This window comes from Neopelma chrysocephalum, unplaced genomic scaffold, assembly GCF_003984885.1.
Source record: "Neopelma chrysocephalum unplaced genomic scaffold, ASM398488v2 Primary Assembly neopelma1_62, whole genome shotgun sequence".
Classification (NCBI taxonomy): Eukaryota; Metazoa; Chordata; class Aves; order Passeriformes; family Pipridae; genus Neopelma; species Neopelma chrysocephalum.
Genome location: NW_020897719.1, coordinates 7,633,894 through 7,657,768, shown reverse-complemented (window position 1 = coordinate 7,657,768; position 23,875 = coordinate 7,633,894). Strand labels below are relative to the sequence as shown.

The following is a 23,875-nucleotide window of genomic DNA, read 5'->3' as shown; positions in this document are numbered from 1 at the left end:
GTACACGGCTACTACAGTGCCTTTCAGCCATTTCAGATGCTTCTTCCAGGGCATTTCTCACGTGCTGGGCTGCACCTTGTCAGGAGCCTATATTGGCAAAAAGGTTCAAAACTCGGTTTATGGTACAAAGATTGTGTTGTTTGACCCATGTCCACATGATACATTTGGAATGACACTACACCTTAATAACGCAGATAGAATTAAATTTGTAAGTGATTACCGCTATTTGGTGTATAATATAGATTAGGAATGTTACAATTTTTTTCATAGTTTCAACATACACTTATAATGTTATACCAACCTGAGAAGATCATATTTAAAATTATACTTCAAAGAAATTCAAAGATTTAGGTACTGGAGGACGCATTTAAATGTCAACCACATATGTGTCCTATATTGATGCTGTATTGTTTCCGTGTGAATGCGACATTTTCATTTTCATAATCTCCTTTCCAATTACACTAACTCTCAAGGAAGCTTGAGTGTTTCCTTTTTTCTTTTTTTCCCTCATGGTGTCACTACAGCCTAAACCTAACAAATCCTCCTGCATCCATGTATATGAACCTCAGCACACTGGATGAGGTATTTATGTTCTGCTGCCTTCAAAGGTTGCCTTCCATGACCTGTTCAGAGAGTACAAGAAACGGATAACTATTGAGTGAGTGTAAGTTAGTGTGCATAAGTTTGAGTGGCTGTAGGGGCTTGGAGGCTTCTTTTTCTACAAAGCTTTGTGCCTCTGGAGAGTGGTTATTTTCAATTTGAAAGAGGACAAATCTCAGAGTCAGCAGTTTTACTGGGCAGCAAACGTATCAGAAATTAAACTGGATACCAACTTTCTGTGCTTAACAGGCAGCTAAATTTTATTAAAGTTTTAGAATAAATATTTGTATAAATTGGTGAAAGTCAACTGCAAAGGCAGTATTATTATCTTGCATAAAATTATTACATGTATAATGTGAATAAAAGGTTCTCATGTTGAGGCCTAGTTCTTTTACTTCTCATCATTAAGATATAGTTTATTGAAAGTGTTAGCAAATGTATGGTTCAAAATTTTGCTTAGTGCAGAAAGAAGAGGAGCGCAATTGGCAGTTTTTATTTGTGTGAGCATACGTGACCTCCAATCCAGCTATTTATGTCATATACTGGCATTGCATCTGTGGACTCCCAAAGCAGACCTTCTGTGAAAAGATGACCACTGCCTTATTTATGGGCATAACAGAGGACAATAGTCAAAATGCTGAAATTCTGACTTCCTATCATTTTTATCAACCCCAGTAATACATTTCAGTTGGAAAATGCTGATGTTGTCAACATGCAGTTTTTAGATTTTGTGTTCTTGTCGGATTTTCTGTAATTCAGCATCTCTAACTGCTAGTTTTACTTCTGAGGGAGTCTCTTACGCCGTAAGTACTGCCTCAGATATTCCTGTACAAGCATGTAATTAATCCATTCAATTTTCAACAACATTTCTGTCTTCTCAATAAGTGGTAATTTCCTGTATCAGAAGTCTAATGTCTTCCTTAATTGGAGGATTATATTTCAAGATCATAAAAATATTTATTTTTATATGGTAAGTGGATTTGAGGGTTTGAAATTCAGGTAAAATACACAACTTGATTTGTTTCTTATTGCTTTTAAATTTTTACTTCAAGTTGTTTGCAAAATAGTACTTTGACATTTTCATCGCAAAATGACGTACTAACCCTACCCCTTCAGCTGAAATGAAAAAAACATTATGAAGATTCCAATGTCAAGCTTTCAGAGGCTGGGGGGGGAAACAGCATCTTGTCTAAATAGTGTGTTTATAACTTTGCCCTTACCTCAGCTGAAGGCATTAAAATATTGCCTTTAATTATATGAAAAAGTCTGATGTTGTCTTGCCAAATTTAATATCCAAGGTAGACCTGTTTTGTAGATTAATTGGAATCGTGCAATGAGGAAATTCTGGGTATTCTTTGCATCAAACTCTGTTGGGGATTATAGGAAGAAATACTGTTGTCTATATTGTGGCAGTTGCAGCTTGTCTTAAAGAGGTGGATTCATCTCTTTCATCTGCTGCACGATTTCTGGACGAGTTACCAAAATCAAACTTATCACAGGTGGTCACTTGTTTCTGTGTTTCTTGGGATCTTGGAAATATTCTGTACACTAAGAGCTGAAAGCCAGAGCAATGGGAGCTGGGCTGCTGGGCTTTGAACACAAAAAATGTTACACAGTGATTTCACAAACATAATGTCCAAAGTGAACATGTACATTTGACCTCAGACTTTTAGGCTAGTGCTTCAAGATGTTCCTCATCTCTCAGGTTAATTTGAAAATAAATTATGTTATGGTTTTGAAGGATAATAATAAAATAGTGATTGGATATTTTTGTCTTCAGAGCAGTGTTTGAATTACACACAGTAGAAAAATGATGGATACCCACTGAATGATGAGGACAAAATAAATAGTTGCGTATTACTTGAAAAGAATCCTTCTCCACTGCAGTATGCAAGTGCTGTACAAAAAACAAAAAAAAAACCACATTGAAAAAACCCGAAAACATAACAAAGTATACTGACAGCTACATAATCAGAGTGGAAATGCCTAAGATGGGAGTTCTCAGGCCATGGTATGTGTAGTGGTATGAAAACAATTTCAACGTGGTCTTCAAATAAAATCTGAACATATGAACAGAAGAACGTTTCCTCCTTCATAAGAGTTCCTAGTATTGCATTCCCATAGGAAACTGAGACAAAGATCTAGAAGCATGCGTATGGTTTGGTACATCACATTTCCACCATTGTCACTAATCTGGTAAAATACAATTCTTTTTCCAAAGCAAACTAAAATGGTTACTTCAGACTTGAGGAGTGACCTGGTAAGTGGTAGGTCACATTAGCTCAAGCAAGGTGTCTGGTTACACTTACTCTCCTCCTCCGACTCTTCACTAGCAGGGAAGATGAAGTCAAATAACATTGTGTCATTCTAGGGGTATCCTCAGGTGCGCTTCATAAACTTTTGCCAAGTAAGCTAATGGAGCCAGTGAGAACAAACAGGAGTAACTTCTTCTCTCTGTAATTTTCAAGTAATCTGCTGACAACTAAAGAACTATGAATATTAAATTATTTTTCAGGCGTTCCAGTACATAAACTACAGCAGGCAGAGACTTTTCCCCACTGCTGCTCATCAAACCTGCCCTGATTCTTCCCTAGCTTTCATTCTCATCTGGTTATAATTGCCTTGAATTCACAATCTGTAGTCCTTAAACTTCTTGTAGCTCCTTGATCAACATACCTGAGCATCTTGTCCCAGCCCTGGTTACTTCTGTTGTTTCCTTCGGCTGATTCCTCCATCTGGCCAGGCCCTGCACCCCACTTTCTCTGCCTTTGTCCAGGTCTTAAATTTTGTCCACATGCAAGGGAATGTTGTGACTGAGGCACAGCAGTGCCTTAATCTATATTTTCAGTAAGCAAGTATTTCAAAGGAAGTTTTTCTAAAATTTTATAATTTAGCATAGCTGTTTTTTTTCACCATACTGCTTGCTGCACTTCCCTGGTTAAAAGTTTCTGCTATGATTTAATTGAGCACTTTATATCATCGAATACTCTGTAGCTATGTAAGCAACCATGTACACAAGTATGACTATGTAAACTAAAAGTATAGATACAAGCCTAAGCAATTCACATAGGTGACATTATCTGAAAAATAAAAATTTCTCAAATTGATTATACCTAACTAATGGGTAAACTCATAATTAGTCATGCTGTCATTAACTAATCACATAACTAGGTTAATAATGTGTGGCCATGCATTTAAGAACCAGATTTGAACTTAAAAATGTATTATAGATAACATTGCAGTCCTATTTCACTTGGAATATTTATTAATCTGAACATTTATTCAAACAAGAACAAGTATCCAACTTAACTGCTAAAGATATATAAATATACAGAAATTTTTGGATCAATACAATGCATCAGAATTAATAATCCCAAGTGAGTCCTGACCAATGTGTAATATTAAATGAGTAAAAGAATAATTCGGGATTTTCAGCAGTACAGGAGGTGAAAAGTAGCATTTCAAAGACATTCTCAGCTGACAATGAAAATATTAGTACTTCCTACTCAGTGTAATATAAAAGTAAATATATGGGTGTACGCATTTGAATACATAGTCAGAAATATATATTTATTTTTATTAATTTGAATCCAATGGAGCAGTAGTATACAGTAATATGATTAACACAGGACAATTTAAAAATAGTTTCATTGGGCAGTCAGTGCTAATGGATTTACTTTTATACTAAAGTAATCTATGCATGGTCAATGCATGGCCATTGACTAGCCGAATTATTAAAACCAGTATTCATTGTTATGGTTTCAAAGCTAATACACTTTGGTAATAAACATGGATAATCACTGGCATATATAAGTAAGCAAGTTCTTCTCCTGTCTTTAAACATATACAAGAGTTCAAAACTGTGCTAAATGTATTAATGCATTGTATCTTGACAGAGTCCCAAGCTGCCTCTGAAGTTATTACACTTCAAATACTTTCTAGTACTTACAGATGTGCCTGAATGCTTCACTTTGCTGCTGTTTTTGAGAGGAGAATAAAAGGGAATTAGGGAAACCCTGTTGAATATTTAAGAAAATATTCTGCTGCATAACTGAAATGGCAGGAAATCCATAAAACAAGTTTTCAGTAATGCTGGGTGGTTTATCACTCTGTAGTTGAGGTGAAAACTTCCCTGTGCTTAAATCACTGTTTACATTGCATTTTTGGTATTCATGCACAAATGTCAGTCTCTCAGCATACAGCATTTTCCACAGAGGATCCAGAAAATAAGGTGTTTGGTAAAGCCAATTTGGTGCTGAGCAGAAAGAATAGTGTCCCCATGGCATGAAATAATTCACAGCAAGGCAGTGCTCCAGCTCCTTTTGATGCCCTCGCTTTCGTGACCTTCGATGTTGCCTGAAGTCCCCATGAACAAAGTCATTTAATTTTGATGGGTGAATACTCCAGTAGTTTCCTTTGCCATCTTCACATCTTCCCACCTTGATGAAACAATCATTTAGTGAAAGGTTATGCCTTACACTGTTCCTCCAGCCTCCACCTTTGTTCCTATAAAAGGGAAAGTTATCTTCAATATATTTGTAGATAGCAGCTAAATTCAGCTTATTTGTAGGGGAAGAAAGAATTGCCTTTGCAATCAAGGCTATGTAAGATAGAGGTGGTTTTTCCAAGAATCTTCCTTCATCCACAGTCACAGGAAGACCCTTTTTTGCATGTATGTGAGAGCTGGGAAGTCGAGGTGCAATACTGTGAACCAGCTTTTCTTCTTCTTCTTCTACAGTACAGATGTCTAGACTACCTTCATTGTTTTCAGAAAAGTCTTCACTCATTGTAGCAGAATGAAACCTAGCATTTACTTTAAGCATTGTGATACTTTCCTGCAAGTAGCCAGTTGAATAACTGGTCCGCTGAATATAACCAGCAGGAGAAATGAAAGTTGGACTTTAAACGTGCTGCTCTCACGTACCCAGATTCCTATTTTATACTCTGTTATGTCAACATTCTTAACAATGAAAACCGAACTGCCTATGTTTACAAAAGTCAAGGTGCAAGTCCTAGCTGAATGAAAAAAAAATTATACTATGTTAAGTATGAAGATAAACAGGCCGTGACGTTAGCCTCTCACTTCATTATAATCTGAGAAAACACCCTTCAGTGTTGCCCACTGAAACATAATGATTAATGAGAAATTGATGGTGGCTAGACAGAGTTGTGAAAGGATTAGACCCTCCAGTGATATGCAGAACAAACTGAAACCAACATGTTGGTTCCTGTGTTCTACACTTAGTCAAACATGTTGTATTTAGTACAATAAACGTTTGTTTTACACGCTAATAGAAAGTACTGTGTGAAAGGAAACTTCCTATCAGATTTTATAGCTGCCCCTTCTTGGTGAAATTGAATTAAAGCAAAAAAACAAAAAAAAAAATCCAACCAACCAACCAACCAAAAAAGCCAAACACAATTTGCTCCCCTTTTTTTCTTATTAACTCTCTGATCCCAATTGTGTAACTAGCTTTCATGCTGAGTATGCATGTGACCACTCCTGCTGACCCAAGAAACCACTTGAGGGAGCAAGTACCTCTCAGAGCCAGTGGGTACTGTGCTCTGGCACCCTCAAAGCACCCATTGTCACTTGAACTTTAACATGGCCCTCAGCCTCCTGAGGTCAGACACTATTAAGGAATAGACAGTTATCTCATCTTTGAAAAGGTCGCCCCGTGAAGTTATGGATGCTCTGTACCCATAGGTGTTCAAGGCCAGGTGGGACTGGGCTTTGAGCAATCTGGTCTGGTGGAAGGTGTCCCTGCCCATGACAGGGGGGTTGGAACTAGATGATCTTTAAGGTCCCTTCCAACCCAAACCTTTCCATGATTCTACGATCTCACAAGATTAGTCTAGGAAAGTAATTAAATATGTTGAAATATGTTCTAAAGCAAATCAAAACAAAATGGTAGAATCTTTGAAAGAGTGTCTCCTTTTGGGTCACTTTCGATGTTCAAAATACCATAAATAAGATATGTGTTTTGAGGCATCAATAATGTCATCAAAGATTTAATCTTACAAAGCTAAAGTTGATGCTGCTCTTCAGCATCATGTGTTTTGAAAATAACCTTTGTTTTCTCCCTTCAGATGCTAATTCTGTCAAAGAGAGAGACTAGGGTATCCATTAAAATGATTCCTTTCTTCCTGAGCTTGAAGTTCCCATCCTGACTGATCATCTTGTTTGGGCACTTATAAGCCTTGTCACAGGTTTTCAAATCCACCAGCCTATGTTTCAGTTGGTAGCCACAAAGTTTTTACATCAGAAAACAAGACTCATAATGCAACACTATGGTTCCCATGGGTTATCTAGTATTTTTGTGCCAGAGCAGAATTGTCACCGGCTTGCTTGCAAGATTTAATAGAGCACTTTTCCAGTAATCATTGTAAATGGGACATACCTGGTATTTTAACAGCCTTGGCAGTTCAAAAATCCCATTGATGACATGACGAGCTATTTAACTGGTTTTCCTAGGTCTTTCAGCAATCACCCCTTTTGAAGGCATTCATTTGACCTGCTCTATCCCTACTAGAAACTCCCTGCCTGGACCATCACAAAGTTGCCATCATCTTTCTGTTACTGATAGTTTTCCATAACCTTCTGATGACTAATTTATGCAGTTTATTCTCTTCTCTTGTTTGCAGCTGAACAGTTGCCAAATTGTAGTAGAAATTATTGAGATTAGCTCTGAAATGTGTGATCTTGAACTTTAGACTATTTATTACAACCATCCCATTTCTGTTGCTGCAACTGTAAGCAGGTCATGCCTAAAGGGGTTCCTACAATAATAACATCAAAAGTTTTATTTCAATTCAGAATACTGGATTCGCTGTAGATTATTAGGTTATTTCTACTGAGATTTGTGTTTTTATGGAACACCGCAGTTGCAGACTGGAGAACAAATGCTGCTCACTGTAACAAGGACTATGTGTTCTTTTCCTCATATCTCCAACAAAGAAACACAGAATCAACTATGTTCTGCTTTTTTAGTAGTGAGTTTGTAAACTGAGAGGATTTAAAGGACAAGGCACAGAACCTAGACTTTAAGTGCCTACAAATATCCCAATTAAATTAAGTAAAACAATCTTATTACAAGTTTCTATTTTAAGGACTGGTTTTCAGAAACTGAGGAAACTGAGGTCATTAAATGGATCTGAAGAATTCAGAAATTTAAATGTGAATGCCCAAAAGTAAAAGGCATGAAACTTGAACTCAAATCCTAAGCAAGAAGAAAAATTGTGTTGAAAAGAGCTCCATACCTGAACAGATAAACAGTTCTTTCCGTAAGTAAAAGAAGATTCTACAGGGAATGAAAGATAAAAGGATGAGCAAAAAAAAGCTTCATTTGAAAGGGCTGAAAACCCTGATCACCAAGATTTTTTTTTTCTTCAGATATGCCCTCAAGGAAAATATTAATCCCATGCTTCTGAGACTCTTGCTTGTTCCTTCTTTCTCCATGTTATTTCTGGAGCTAACTTTTATTTTCCTCTGAGTCTTACTATTAAAGGTGAAAATCTCTCTTTCCCAAATCAAGGTTCCTTCTAAAAAAGAAAGACAAATTTCCTGGTTTATCCTTATTCTTTGTGAGAACCCTCTTGTCACTGTCTGAACTGTCTGCAAAGCTTTTACATTAGAGGGAGAACAGCTTTCATTGGCCCAATGTCCAGTTTTATCTGAAAAGAAGAATGAGAGGCAAAGAAAGTGTATTGTCTACTCTTACTATGCAGACTTTTCCCAACCTGGGGAAGCAGATTCCTCTTCAAATATCCACACACACCTTAATAAAGCAGCGTTTTTGTTGCCACATTCTCTACAGCGCTGCTAAAACACTGGATGGTTAAAAACCTGAGATTTCCCACAAAGCACCGTAGCAAAGAAGGGACTAACTTTATCACTCAGATTATTTAAATAGGTTATGCTGCAGATTTGTCAATAAATGAAATATTCTTGAAAAGATGAATAAGGATGCCAAAGTATTTGGAAATTCTGTTCCAGTAGTGTAGTCTGTTCTGTATTTTCACTGTGCAAGGATTGTTTCTTCCTCTGCCACTGTTTGGCTCTCTGTCATCAATTTAGGTTAAAGAGAGTTTTGTCAGTGACTTAGCTGTGATTGTATGAATCCAGGCTATCCCTTTACAGTAATTCTAATGTTTCTTTTTCTATACATATATTTACAAAGCCTGCAATGTTTCTGCTGGCATTATGAAAGCAAGCACAAGTTTTAAAGAGTGATTTGATTTCTACTGTGGGTCATGGAGTAGACCAGTTGCAGTCAAAGGAAAAATTTTCTTTAAAAAGTCTGACAGTGCACACAACCTGTAACTAAGAGCAGAAAACAATTGAGGGCAGCCTTTGTCCTCAGTCAACCTTTATTACTGATATTTAACTACAATCATATAGAATTTTAAAAGAAAGTCTTGTTTAAATGAAATACTGTGTTTTCTTCCTTAGCTCTACATACTTTAAGAACGAATTACTGTTTTAAAATATGCCACCAATGTTTTTTTCTAAAGTACGTAACCTTTAAAATATTTCTTCTGTCTCTGGTTCAGCACTTTTGATCATTCAAGAGTCGACTAAAATAGTGTGCTCTGCAAGGAGAAAATCTATTTATGCCTTATACTAATAGATTTATTTAATAGCAGTGCAGCAAGTAAAATATCATACTATCAGCTGAAGAAATGCAGTTTTCTAGGGCAATGGGGAATACACTGTTAGAAAGCCAAGTGGAACCAGATTTTTTACTGCCTATCTTCAGTCCATGCTTAAGACATTGTTGTTTTTCAGTTGACACAGGAAGGTATAGTCTCTTTCTCTCAAGTTAAGGCAAAGAAAGATCAACTGGTCAGTGCTAATAATAGGTATGACAAAAACATAGGCAGGGACAAGTATTTGTTAACTAAGGTCTATTTGACTGTAGTTTTTGTTGCTCTGCTGTGTGTTTAATTAGGTCCCAAGTCTGCTAATTCTGTGACGTTTTTCCCTATAATATTTACTATGCTGTTCAATAGAGAAACTAGCCCATATAAAGCTGTCTTGTTTTCTACACATTCTTACTCAATTCTACCTAGTGATTCCACTGTTACTTAAACAGTGTTTAAGGACACATGGAAAACGTTTGTCTTGGTTCAACACTTAATTTTGGTGTGTTCAATAAGGAATGAGGCTTTAGGAAAAAAGTAATTAAAGAAATTATTCCATTAAAATGTTCTAAAATTACATGCTGCTGTTACACGTTGAAAGGAAATAGTTATTCTGTTCTCTAATTTAGGTATTTTAGGGCAACATTTTGCAAGGTGCAGAGAACAAAGATTATTTTTCATTATAGTATTCTCACAGTGTTAATGCGATCCTTACCTGTATAACTGTGCTTGATTTGGTGTAACTCTCTCTATGTACACTTTTGATAAGGTATGTGCACTGTTACGAAAAGTTTAACTCACTGCAAACTGTCCAGACAAGACCTAAATCAGTTGGAGAACAGACATTAACCCTTACCCCTCTGCACTGAAGAAGATGAAGCTTGTGTATAGGAAATTGTTTTCAACAAGAGAGTGGTCTTCCTCTGTTTCCAGCTATGCTTATTGGTCTCCATCTTTACAACCACTGGTATTTCTTTTTTTGCAAAAAGGTAGAATCTTTTCCCTCTTTCATATTGTTTATTTCTTACACAAAAATTTTCTGTTTCCTATTTTACGCGCCCTTACTAAGTACACGGTCTTTCTCTAAATAGATAATAGGACAAAACTTAAGATTTTATTGTTCAGTGGTAGCCCTTAGACTAAAATAACAAATAACCATTTGCTTCCCAGCTCACTTGTTTCTTTACACCCAGGACAGAGGTATAAGAATGACAAGATAGTTACAGATGCACAGAATAATATAAGTTAATTAATGTCACTGACAATACTTGATTTAAACCGAAAAAAGTCTTTAAATATGTCTTTGTTTTCAGAACATCCTGCAGCATATCCTTCCTTCCTAAACAGCCTCTGTCATGGCATGACAGCATGCAGTGATTTCTTTGATAATTTGGGAGGATTGTCTGACCTAGTACCTGCTGAAGCTAATGTAAAGGTTCTTCTTAACTGAAGTAGTGTTGGCCAAGACAAATCACTGTTTGGTGTCAACAAGCGTTAGGAAAAGAAAAATTAAAAATAATCAACAGACCAAAACCCTCTTAAACCAGACTTACACCTATTTTCATGAAGTCTGGTGGCAATACTAGTTTCCACAGATTTTCTTTTTCCGCTTTTCTCCTTCCATTTTCAACTAGAAATGAATTAATTTTCAAATTTTGCCTTAGTCTGAGATGTGCCCAAGATTAGTCTGTCAGCAGGCCTCCTCTTGCCTGCACCTCTTACCTCCATGTCCCACCACAGTCCACCAGGGAAATTAACTTCCCATTTGCATTTGTCTGTGCAGCTTTTTGTAAGAAATATACAGAATGAAAAAGAGGAAAGAGCTTTTCACAGAAACAGGTGTAACCATTAAGGTAACAGTATCATAAATAAATTCTCCTTATTTGCATAATTACTACAGTAGTATTTTTTTAGATTATGTTGACAGAAGAAATTGAGTTGCCCTTAGACCAAGAAGCCTCATTTTCCAAGCTGTACCTAATTCACACAGTAAAAAGTCAAAATGTGCATGCAGCAAATCAGCTCTGCAGCTCTGCACAGAGCCATAAGCGAGAGCAGGCAAAAGTGATGTTTCTGGTATCCCACTGAAAAAAACTTTGAACTCTTCTATGGGGGAAGTTCTGGAAATCTCACTCCTTTCTTAGACACTCATGAATACATAAATGGATAGTACTGCCATCTATCTTTAAACAAGAAGTCTTGAATGCTTTTACTGTTGGCCCTTTTTGAAAAATACAGCACTGTACAGCACTAGTTCAAAATAAATAACATCCCTGGTGTGTAGAGGTTATATAGTTTGTGGTAGAAATATAATTTTTAAGTCTCTCCTGGTATGCCATTGTCTCAAAGTGTGATCATATTAGGGAATTAGGAATGTTTTTACAATTGCAGGTGGGATGGATATTGAGGGGTTAAGATGGAGAGTGTTGGTAAGACCTGGAGATGATCTCATGGTGTGGGAGGATGCCTCATCAGAAAAGATGGTACCAGATGATTCATGATAAGACGGGTTTACCTTATAATCTGGTAATAGTCACAGCCAGGTCCATGCTAAAGTTACCTATAAGCGAGACTATAGCAATAGGGTGAAAGATTCAAAGTTTTTCTAACGTGCACTGAGATCTGTGATCATGCCACTAATGTTGTGAGTCTCTGGTATGGCTAATTTCAAGATAGTCTTGCTATATTTCTTAGCTTGTACTGTGAGACAGATGCAAGGAAAGAAGTAGAGATTAAATAATATGATGGAAAAACGGTGACTTTTTGAGTTCAAGATCTTTGTTCTGTAAAGACTGAATCTTTCCATGCGTGGAATTCCATAAATGTGAAAGCCAAATTCTAACCGATTAAGTTGATTAAGAAGACCCTGTTTCATTTCATATCATGTGAAGATGACCTGCACAAAGATCGAATACCCTTTAAGAAATGCAGTGTGTTTCTTTCTCCTGTTTATAGCTGTGTGGTACAGATTTGTGTTTCAGAGTTGGCTACACAAGTTAGTTCTTTCCGTTGCTTTTCTCTTTGTTTGGCTGGATGATGCTAAATGCAGTCTAGAATTAGATGATTTCATAGTCTAATTAGTGTTGAATTCAGCCATATTTGCAATGGTGCATTACAAGTTCAGCTCCAGTGTACTCACTTCAATGTTTTATAATATTTCTGTTTGATTTAAGTTGTGATGGCTAATCCTTAGCTACAAAAAGCTGGCATAGTCCTAGTATCTGGCCTACTGAATCAGCATGGTATAATGCTAGGGAAGCACGTGACATTGCATTTCTACGTCTGAAAACATTGTAAAAATGGACTTGAAAATATTTAAAGGAATAACTTACAATATAGAAACTATTTTATATATCCTAATCAGAGATTAATAGCTCCTCATTTGTCCAATATGATTAATTTGTTCTGCAACATAAATTTATCATCTAAAAATAGCTCTGGTTGTGCAATTTGACAATGTAAGGAAGTTAGTTTTTAAATAGTGTTTTTCTTCTTAGAACATAGAGCCACCTAAAAATAGGCAATACAATATTTTAAATGTATCATTGAAATTATAACACCTAACACTGTCAGATGGAGAAAGGCCAACATATCTCTCACACCATAGCATCTATTAATAGGCCTGACTCCCTTTTGCAATGTCAACTGTAACATTAATCCTTGTTTTAAATCATAGTGTCTCAAATATCAGCTGCTATACAGTTCTCTTTCAGTTTATATCAGAGAGCCCAATGGAGTCTTTTGAAGAACCTAGTCAGGTTAACAGGGCTAACTTATTACAAGTCCCCACTGTAAATGATTTCGCTTCAGAGGATGAAGACATTAAAACTGACATTGAACTTCGTTACTCTCCACGACCCCGAAGGCGGAATTCTGCATCTTCAGAGGAAGAGGAGGCATATACTCCCACCAACATCTCAAGAAAAGTTTCATTTGCTGATGCATTTGGGTTTGATCTTGTGTCTGTTAAAGAGTTCAATATCTGGGAATTTCCAAATACGGGACAAGACAATGATATAGAAGATGGAGTTTTTCCTCAGGATGAATATTTTTTCTCTCAGCTGTTTACATTACCTCCTTCTCAAGAAGAACTTCTGCAAAAAGTACGAGAGCAAAAAGTAATGTTGGAGTCAATTCTGCTCCTGCCTGGGATTACGTGTATGAATGGCATTATACGAGTCCTCAATATATCCTTTGAAAAACAGGTGTATGTTCGAACGACACTGAATAACTGGCTCAGTTATTATGATATCCTCGCAGAGTTCATGCCTAATTCTTGTGGTAATGAAACCGATCAGTTCTGCTTTAAGATTTCTTTGGTGCCTCCTTACCAGAAAGATGGAGTTAAGGTGGAGTTCTGTATACGGTACGAGACTTCAGTTGGTACCTTTTGGGCAAACAATGATGACAAAAATTACACGCTGATTTGTCACAAGAAAGAAACTGCATCCAAGGTGGATAATAAACCCCAGAAAGAGGTTACAGATAGGTGTCTTAAAGGCTGCTTAAAGACAACACAAAACAGGTGAGGTTACACCTTAACTTTTGATAATTTAGATTATAGCTGGCTAATTCTGACTTTCTATGGGTGCTTGCTGAAGTCAAGACTGCCCATGCTGTTTTCTTCTATTTTATTTCTTTTTAATGAAAAATTTGACCAAGACTTGTTTTCAGTAAAGCTCTTGTATCTATCTGCCAGTGGTTTTCTGCAGACAGATTAGTTGCAATCATAGTTTTAATAAACGGCATGCTTGCCATTAGTTTGAAAAGCGGTGTGAGGGTCTATACATATGGGCTATGTACCAATTTTGATCTCTATAGGACATAAATTGAGCAGTGAGAGCTTTGTTCCAAATTGAGGTAGCTGTACGGTTAAAACACTCCACATCCACTTCCCTTGTAAGTAAAAAAAAAAAAAAGGCAAAAGAAAGGTGGGTTTTCATTATATTTATTTCATGGTTCATTCTCTACATACAATAATGAAATGGCACAGGTGGTTCAAGAAGTGGGTAACTCAGGGAAGAATCCTACTGCAATTACAACAGCTGGTACAAACTTTTCTGCAAGTGTTTGGACTATTCTGCAAGGCTCATAGTTCCTTTTGCCTGCCACTGGTAGATGCTTCTGTTTCAAAAATGGTGAAATGAATAATGTGAAATGAATAATTTCACATACCAATATGGCAGAATTGTAACATATTAAAGAAAAATACATAGAATTTATCTTTTATATACTGTTCTAATTAAATATAGACAATTCATGTTAATTATAGAGTAAGGTGGCAGCAGTTAAGTTATAATTTAACTGAATATAAAGAGAGACAATTAGGAATGGTAAATTTTGGCTTTCTACCATTTTTAACTATCTTCTTTCTGTAAGCAAGGCAAAGTTGCATGAAGAATCTAATTCTCAATTTCTTTGCTCCTCAAATTTGCTATGAATCAATTGGAGTTCTGCAGAGCCAAATCTGTATTTTACCTGTAGTGTGCTTTGCAATACTTAGATCCCAGAACTGAATTCATGTTGGGTTTTTGAATTTATGTTGAGTTTTTAGTTCCTACCCTCTTTCCAAATAAGGCAGTGCTGTTTGATTTCCCTGATGCTCTTCCACTGGGCTGAATTGGTGGGGAAGGGGAAACAGAACTGCAGCAGTGGTGGCAGCTTAAGGAGGAGGGAGACAGCCAGGGTTTCTCCCGTGCAGAACTTCCCTTCCCAAAACCCAGACTTGCTGCACGGGGAGCTTCTGCCAGCTCTAATCATAAAGGAGCCTTGTGAGGAGAGGTGTGCAATAAACATGGCTTAGTGCCTGCATCAATGCCGCAGTGTAAGAGCAGCCCCAGGGCTAGCCCAAGGCTTGATTCAGAGCCAGTCCACAAAGCTCCCCTGATAAGTGTCCCTTGGGCCAACTCTGGAGCCATCATGATGATCCTTCATGGGGGAACATCCCAGTATGTCAGAGCAGAGGGAATGATGCTTTTACATGCCATGTGGTCAACTCCTGACATTTGAGTCTGCTTTTGTACATAATTTCTGTCCTTTAAGAAGCGTCACATGACCCATTCTGGGTAAATAGGATAGCCTGAGATAACCTGCAGAAGGACACTGATGTCAAATACCATAGTATTTGATATCTTAACTGTCGTCTAAGTTCAGATAGCCCACATGGAGCAGATGATGGACTTGGAGAGCTGAGTCTTAATTTAGTGAGCCCTGGGCTTCCAGATACTTTCAGGAATAATCTGAAAATTTAGATACAATTGGACATCTAAGGTTGAATGGCTCCTAAGTGTCCAATTCCCTAAAGTTTCCTGTGACATGCATAGTGCTAGCAAAAGCTGTAGAAGCCTTTCTTCTCGGGATCCTCTTTTAATAGGATATGCTAAATGATTTATGTGTAAGTCAGACAGAGAGCTGATTAAAAAAATTGGAAAGGATAATATGTCTACTCCTTAATATAAAATTGCCTGGTCTCTAATCAGCCTGTAAAGTTGTCTCTTTCTCTATCAGGCTGAAGAGCAATGCATATTTGTGAATGGGTCTATACAAATATATGTGTATATATACATGTCTGTGCATATTTGTCCCTATAGACACATGTACACATACATGTATGTGTAAACCAAAGCAGTCAGATTCTTGTCTAGATTGTGATCTGCTCACTTCTGTCAAACAGTTAATTAGCGTGCACTTTTAAGACCCTCTTTAGTCGCAGAAGGATGTACAGAGATCTAACAGTAAATGCAAAAATGAGCTGAAAGTATCTTTGGAATATGGTTTCAGTGGTCACCAAGGCATCTGGAACACAGTTTTGGCAGTTTGTAATCCAGGACCAATTTTATGCTACACAGACTTTGTTGACTTCACAGGAGATACAGCTTTCACCAGTGTAAATGAGGTCAGCATCAGGGCCTTTTGTTTCAAAAGAACTAAGATGCCAACTTCCATTGCTCACTTGTTTTTCAAAGTGTCTTTGTACATGTTGCCCCTTTGAGTGAGGAGGAACACCCTGCAGACATCTGCAAAAGTACCTCATTATTCTCCTTCAGACCCTCATTATAACTCTTTTGCTTTGATGTCTAGAAAAAAGAGCAAGAAAAACAAACCCCCAAAACTGGCAAAGTGAGGCTGTTGATGTGCTATAATTCCTTCATATCACATTGCTACCCATTTATCAGCTCTCCGCCACCAGCCCATCTCTTTCTCTCTTGCTTTTTGTCTGGATGATAAACTCTGCCGCATTTATATATGCTCTGCTGGATGTTTATAGAACATTTAGCAAAGTGGGTGTTCCTCAAACATAACTAGCTTGTCTTTGGGGCTGCAGCAATGCAAATAGATATACACAGAAGTAAAAACAATTTTAACTTTGATTCACACAATAAGGAGACAGGTAAAGAATATTTGTATCCATGCCCATGAGCTGGACATTTTAGATTAAAGATTTCTTTATAGCAATCTGAATAGAAGAATAATTTAAGAGGTCACTAATTTAGGCCTCTATCTCAAATATAGAAACCTGGAATAACATTTTTTTTTTTTTAACTCTTGGCTCTGAGATATTTATACTTTCTCTTAAAATGTGCAATTTACCTCTTCAGTTAAAAAATAGGACATTAAAGAATCATGTTTTTTAAGCAGAGAGTCTGATCCACTCTAGGGCATACTTGTGTGGCTCATTAAATGTCATTAACGAGGATTAGTTGGGTTAGTTAAGTAAAAGGAATAATATGCACTTTCAGAGGAAGTTACTGAGGAAACACAACATGACTATATCGTATTACTCTTAAGAACATGATCCAGGATAAAGTTGAGTAAATGAGGGCAATAAGGTGGCTTCTGATGCCATTATTCAGAAATAAAAATTGACTTCAGCATGAAAAGTTCCACCTGAAAAAAAGAATGACAGTGAAAAGCAATACTGCATCAAATAATTAATGCTGAAAATTGTCTATATTTATACTCAGAACCACATGACTTAAAAGCCTGCCTATTCATTCCATGTTTCATTCACTTTTTCTTCCATGTCTAGGTATGTACAAATAGTCTTCTCTTAAAATTTCATGAAGTATTTGCTTTTAGATGCATTTTTTCAAGCTAAAAGTATTTCCTCAGAAACTTTAACAATTTTTGTGGTTTTCAAAAGTCTTGAAAGGATGTATAGGAAAAAAGTATAGTTTGGAAAAATAGTGTTTAAATTAATTATTTTATGGTTCAGTCTATCTGAAAGCATTTGCTTAATTATATACAGTCATATATATACTTTGGGGGAAAAATTGACTTCTAAAATTTTAAGACTGTCACCAGAAATGAAAGCGTTTCTGCCAATAAACAGACCTGATTTCTATAATATATTTATATGCACATATATATATATTTAAAAATCAGAAAAATGTAAATTAATTATATCAGCTTCACTCTTTTCTCTTTTTGTTTGACTCTCATGCTTTTGGGACATGGATAATGATTCTGAACATGAGTCTTTCCTGGTCCTCAGGTTTGGACCACATGGGGTTTTTTTGTGGACACCAGGATCCTGCATTGATCTGATAAGACAGGAACTGGCTGGGTGTTGCATGAGGCAGACTCCAGCAGATCATGCTGCACAGTGCAGTGAAAAAGTCACGTAGACTATTTCCACTGATGGAGCTTCATTTCATTTCTGTGCTTTGCCCTGGTTTGCCATCTGTCAAGATCAAGAGCAACAGCCCAAGGAAAATGGCTGATAATCAAGAAAATTGTTTTACAAAAGGATATAACATGCATTTGGACTCCTGTCCTCTGACAAGGAAGGGGAAGGCTAGTATTTATGTCATAGCTGTTAGAGTTATCCCCCTCTGAGCCCACAAATCTGTCACTCTGAACTGATCCACAGGTGTATCAGTGTGATCCAGCTGATGTGGGTCCTATGCTTTTATTTGTAATTGACAGACTGTACTTTTCTTGAATAGTAGTGCATCAATTCACTTACCTCCATGATGCCACTTTAAAATGCAACACAGTGATGGCTCTTACAAGAGTTGCTCTGTGTACAATGCATGATGAGAAAGAAGAGATTAAAACCCCTGTGTCTATGGGCCACCAGTGCCAACTGTGAAAGCGTAAATACTGAATGGTCTTAAAGCAATTGCTAGTGAGAAAATTTCTTCTGTGCATGAGTAGGTTCCCATCTTCAGCTGTTGCCTTATCCCCTTTCTGATGGGAGGCAAAGGAAGTTCCTGAAGACCCAGCTTGGCAGGACTGCATCGTGCTCAGTCAGTCTTCCCCAGACAGATGGCAGACCTGTGCCTAGGTTGCCCTGAGAAATGCAGTTTTGCATCAGCTCCTCTTGGCCTTTCCCACAAACTCATGATGTGATTAAAAAAATCAAAGACTTCTAAGGAATATGTTTGGAAATAGCTACTCGTGCACTTTGCTATGAGGAACAACTGTATTATTCCCAGCTAGACCATTTAAAATATGGCATTTAAATTATGTTCCCTTTTAATCCTTGTTCTTTTGGTTGTTGTTCACCACAATAAGAACAGGAAAAGAAGAGCAGAAAAGGTGTTAAAACACAGATCTTTGTGTACCTCTATTTAATCTCAAGGTTGTTTCTGGCATTTTAAGTCATGAGTTACAGCCTGATCAACATACAGATATGGGATTTGGCTAAAGTTTATTGCTATTATTAGAAAGTGACTGCAGTCACTGTTTTTACCAGGAGAGCAGCTGCTAGAGAAGCTATCCATTCACAGGGAGCCAGCTAAAAGCAGCATTCCTCTCTCCATGTTCCCAGCCCTTCTCTTGTCTCCTGGTCATTGCCAGTCTTTGTCAGTTGTACAAGGAGGTAGGACTGGCACAAAAAAAAAAGACTTCTCTAGGTACTTGAGTACCATGATTATCAGGGACACAGGGTAATTATTTAAGGTGCTCTAAAATTCAGAGAAGTGGGGTAAAAACAAGCTGTAGATCTGAGGCTGAGTATTAGGAATGCTTCTTAATAGCAACTCTAGAGTTATCTTTTAAGGAAATTGCTGCAGCCTTACTCTCCAAAGTAATTTAAAATAAGCTAAGATAAACCACTTGAAAAATATTCTATAGGGAACAATCCTACTTAGCCAGAAAATACACTTAATGTTTTTTTTTTCTGTCTGTTTAATCATAATATTTCAAAATCCAGGCATACTTACTATTTGAAATATGAAACTTATTAAAGATCCTAAAGATAGATATCTAAGTTAATGTCTTCAGGCTTTGAATGCTACCATAGAAGCGTTAAAGAAACAGGTGGAAGATATGGATGAGAATGGCATGCACTGACAAATAGACATATGCTTCCTGTACTTGTAGTCCCCTAATTGGAGAGTACCTGAAGACTGAAAACCTAGCACATTTTTGCTTTTGGTGATTGTGCACTGTGCTATTCATTTGCCATCCATTTATTGCACTAGAAATATTAAAAGAAGCTTTTAAAATTTTGGGGAACAACAAATGAAAATAGCTTGTTGCTGTAAATCTTAGCATAGTATTTACTCTGGAACTCTAATAGTATCAGTGGTTTCTCATTCACTTCCGTGACCTACCTTAGAAATTGCTCTCAACAGTGCTATAGAACAGAAATCTGTGCTCTCATAGGTGGGGTATGTTGCTTGTTATAAAGCTTATAAAATCCATATAGAAACTGTATAAAATCGGTACTTTGTAATCTGAGTGTCATCTCTCAATCATATGATAAGTACTTGTAATTATACATGTATTGCTTGGCTTTACACTTGTAAGACTTTTTTCAGTTGCTACAATTTCATTAGCTTATTTAAATATGCCAATACTGTAACACTATTACAACTGACTTTTAGAACTTTTTATTTCAGCAACTGGCTTGATCCTGCAATAGGCGCAATAAATAATTTAATGAACATCAGAAATCTCACTGAACTTTTTAGAACTCTGCATGTGTAAAACTATCATTGAATGTTAATATTTACAGGACCAGAGCTTATTTCTACACTCTTTCAGATTGCTGGTTAAGGACCCTTGGACAAATAGAAATATATTGCTAAAGGAACTCCTGTATGTTCAATGATTCTTTTGTTTAGGGAGGTATCTATTTTGCAAACTGAACCAGGCTGTAAATATCCATTTCAAAACTCTCTCCTGTCCACCATTCAGATATTTCAGTTCACAAATGTTCAGTTGGAAAAAAAAATTGTTCCATTGCATTCACCATCACCTGGCTAAATGTTAGTCTTGAAAAGATGTTTAAAGTTAGTGTAACATTAACTGAGAGCACTGGAGCCATATTTAATCATTGCATTCACTACCAGTGTCATTTGAGCTGTTTATGCTTATTCTGAGCTTTAAGCCATGATCTAGTCCCAGTACCACAGGTCTGACATTGAAGCAATTGATTCAGCTACAGTGTAAATCCAGAGAACCTATTGCCCATCATATTTTTAAGATAAAATGTGGACTATCTTCTCAGCTACTAAGGCAAAAACAATGGTCCAAATAAATATTTTCTAAGTTAAATGCAGTCCCTGCCTTAGGGCAAAGGAAGGGCTAAGACCTTTTAAACACCATGGGAGCATATTAGAAGTGGCTATTTGATCCCTGGAACTTCAGTGACACACATAAAAAAATATTAGTTGATATGCCAAAGGATAATAGGGGCTTGGTTTTCTGAGTGTTTCACCACTCTCCTCCTGATTTGGGAAACCAGCTGGTACTCTAGCACTAAACCTGAAGATTTATTACCGTTGGTTACTAACTGCAGTCCTGATAGGCACAACTGAATGTGAACTAGGTAAAGCTGGCAGGTTTTTCTTACCTTGCTCCTAGGTGCACGAAGTGGATTTGCATTTACATTTTGTTTTGATGCACAGTTATTGTCCAACCCTTGATCCACTACTGCTGTGGTTACTAGACCATAGCTCTAAGTGCCACATCCAGTCTCATCTTAAAAACCCCCAGGGACAGTGAATCCACCACCTCCCTGGGCAGCCCATTCCAATGCCTGATTACCCTCTCTGTAAAAGATTTTTTCCTAATATCCAACCTAAACCTCCCCTGGCAGAGCTTAAGACCGTGCCCTCTTGTCCTACTGCTGGTTGCCTGGGAGAAGAGACCGATGCCCACCTGGCTACAACCTCCTTTCAGGGAGTTGTAGAGAGTGATAAAGTCTCCCCTGAGCCTCCTCCAGGCTAAACAACCCCAGCTCTCTCAGCCTCTCCTCACAGGACTTGTGCTTAAGTCTCTTCAGCAGCCTTGTTGCTCTTCTTTAGACCTGCTCCAGCACCTCAATATCCTTCCTGAACTGAGGGGCTCAGAGCTGGACACAGTACTCCAGGTGTGGCCTTGCCAGTGCTGAGCACAGGGGAAGAATCACTTCCCTGGACCTGTTGGTCACACTGTTCCTGATACAGGCCAGGATGCCATTGGCCTTCTTGGCCACCTGGGCACACTGATGGCTCATGTTCTTTTTCCTGTCAATCCAAACTCCCAGGTCCCTTTCTGCCTGGTTGCTCTCCAGCCACTTTGTCCCCAGCCTGTAGCGCTGCATGGGGTTGTTGTGACCAAAGTGCAGGACCTGGCACTTGGCCTTGTTGAACCTCATCCTGTCAGAATGAGAATCTCTCTCCAGCTTGTCCAGGTCCTTCTGAAGAGCCCTCCTGCCTTCCAGCAGATCAGCAGTCCACCCCAACTTGGTGTCATCTGCAGATTTGCTAATGGTACACACAATCCCCTCATCCAGATCGTCAATAAAGATATTAAACAGGACTGGGCCCAACACCGATCCCTGGGGGACACCACTAGTGACCAGCCGCCAACTGGATGCAGCACTGTTCCCCACCACTCTCTGGGCCCGGCCCTCCAGCCAGTTCCTAACCCAGCAGAGAGTGCCCCTGTCCAAGCTGTTGGTTGCCAGTTTTTCAGGAGTATGCAATGGGAGACAGTGTCAAAGGCTTTGCTGAAGTCCAGATAGACCACATCCACAGCCTTCCCCTCATCCACCAGGCAGGTCACTTGATCATAAAAGGAGATCAGGTTGGTCAGACAGGACCTGTCCTTCCTAAACCTGTGCTGACTGGGTCTGATCCCTTGTCCATCCTGTAGGTGCTGTGTGATTGCACTTGGGATGATCTGCTCCATAACCTTGCCGGGCACTGAGGTCAGGCTGACAGGCCTGTAGTTTCTCGGGTCCTCCTTGCAGCCCTTTTTGTGGATGATTGTGACATTTGCCAACTTCCAATCATCTGGGACCTCTCCAGTGAGCCAGGACTGTTGGTAAATGATGGAGAGCGGCTTGGCGAGCTCTTCCACCAGCTCCCTCATCACCCTAGGATGGATCCCATCTGGTCCCATAGACTTGTGGGGATCCAAGTGGTTCAGCGGGTCGCTAACTGTTTCCTCCTGGATTACAGGGGGGCTATTCAGCTTCCTGTCTCTGTCTACCAGCTCCAGAGGCCAATTGTCCTGAGGACAACCTGTCTTAGTGTTGAAAACTGAGGTAAAGAAGGTGTGAAATACCTCAGCCTTTTCCTCTTCTTTGGTGACTATGTTCTGCCCCATGTCCAACAAAGAGTGGAAGTTTTCCTTGACCCTCCTTTTGCTATTGATATATTTGTAGAAACATTTCTTGTTATCCGTAACAGAACTGGCTAGATTGGGTTCAAATTGTGCCTTTGTCTCTCTAATTTTCTTTCTACATGACCTAACTATATTCCTAAACTCTTCATGAGTAGCCAGCCCTTTTTTCCATAGTCAGTAAGATCTCTTTTTTCCCCTAATTTCCTTTAAAATTTCCCTGTTCAGCCAGGCTGGTCGTCTTCCCCACTGGCTCGCCTTTCAGCACACTGGGGCAGCCTGTACATGCAAGACTTGCTTCTTGAAGCATGTCCATCCCTCCTGGACCCCTTTGTTTTCAAGGGCTGTTTCCCAAGGTACCCTCTGAAGCAGTCTTCTGAGTAGGCTGAAATCTGCCCTGTGGAAGTCCAGGGTAGAAGTTTTATTGATGGCCCTCTTTGTGTTCCTGAGTATTGAAAACTCTGTCATTTCATGGTCACTGTGCCCCAGACAGCCTCCAACCACCACATCTCCCACCAGCCCCTCTCTGTTTGTGAACAGCAGGTCTAGCAGGGCCCCACACCTGGTAAGCACATTTACCAGCTGGAGCAAGAAAGTATCCTCTATGCCCTCTAGGAATCTCCTAGACTGCTTCTTCTCAGCTGTGTGGAGTTCCCAGCAGACATCTGGCAGGTTAAAGTTGCCCACAAGAACAAGGTCTGGTGACTATGAGATGTATGCCAGCTGCTTGTAGAATAACTCATCACCCTCATCATCCTGATTGGGTGGTCTATAACAGACTCCCACCAGGATGTCAGCCTTGTTGGCCTTCCCCCTGATTCTGGTCCTCAGACACTCAACCTTAACGTTACTGACCTTGAGTTCTACAGAGTCAAGAGTATCTCTAACATATAGAGCCATCCCTCCACCTCTCCTACCTTGCCTATGCCTTCTGAAGAGCTTGTAGCCATCCATGGCAGCACTCCAGTCATGCGAGTCATCCCACCATATTTCCGTGATGGTGACTACATCATAGCTTCATGTTGGGGTAGAGGGTTGAGGAGTTTGTCAGTGTCTAAATCTACCCCAG

General features: G+C 38.5%; 1 protein-coding gene across 1 annotated transcript in view; it reads left to right on the top strand.

Annotated features, from left to right (window-relative positions):
• The first annotated feature begins 12,968 nt into the window (after positions 1 to 12,968).
• PPP1R3A (protein phosphatase 1 regulatory subunit 3A) overlaps positions 12,969 to 23,875 on the top strand; it is a 32,127-nt gene continuing 21,220 nt past the window's right edge. The window contains exon 1 of the mRNA XM_027682200.1: positions 12,969 to 13,768. Coding sequence (XP_027538001.1) covers positions 12,975 to 13,768 — 794 coding nt within the window. The 5' untranslated portion in view covers positions 12,969 to 12,974. The remainder of the gene's footprint in view (positions 13,769 to 23,875) is intronic.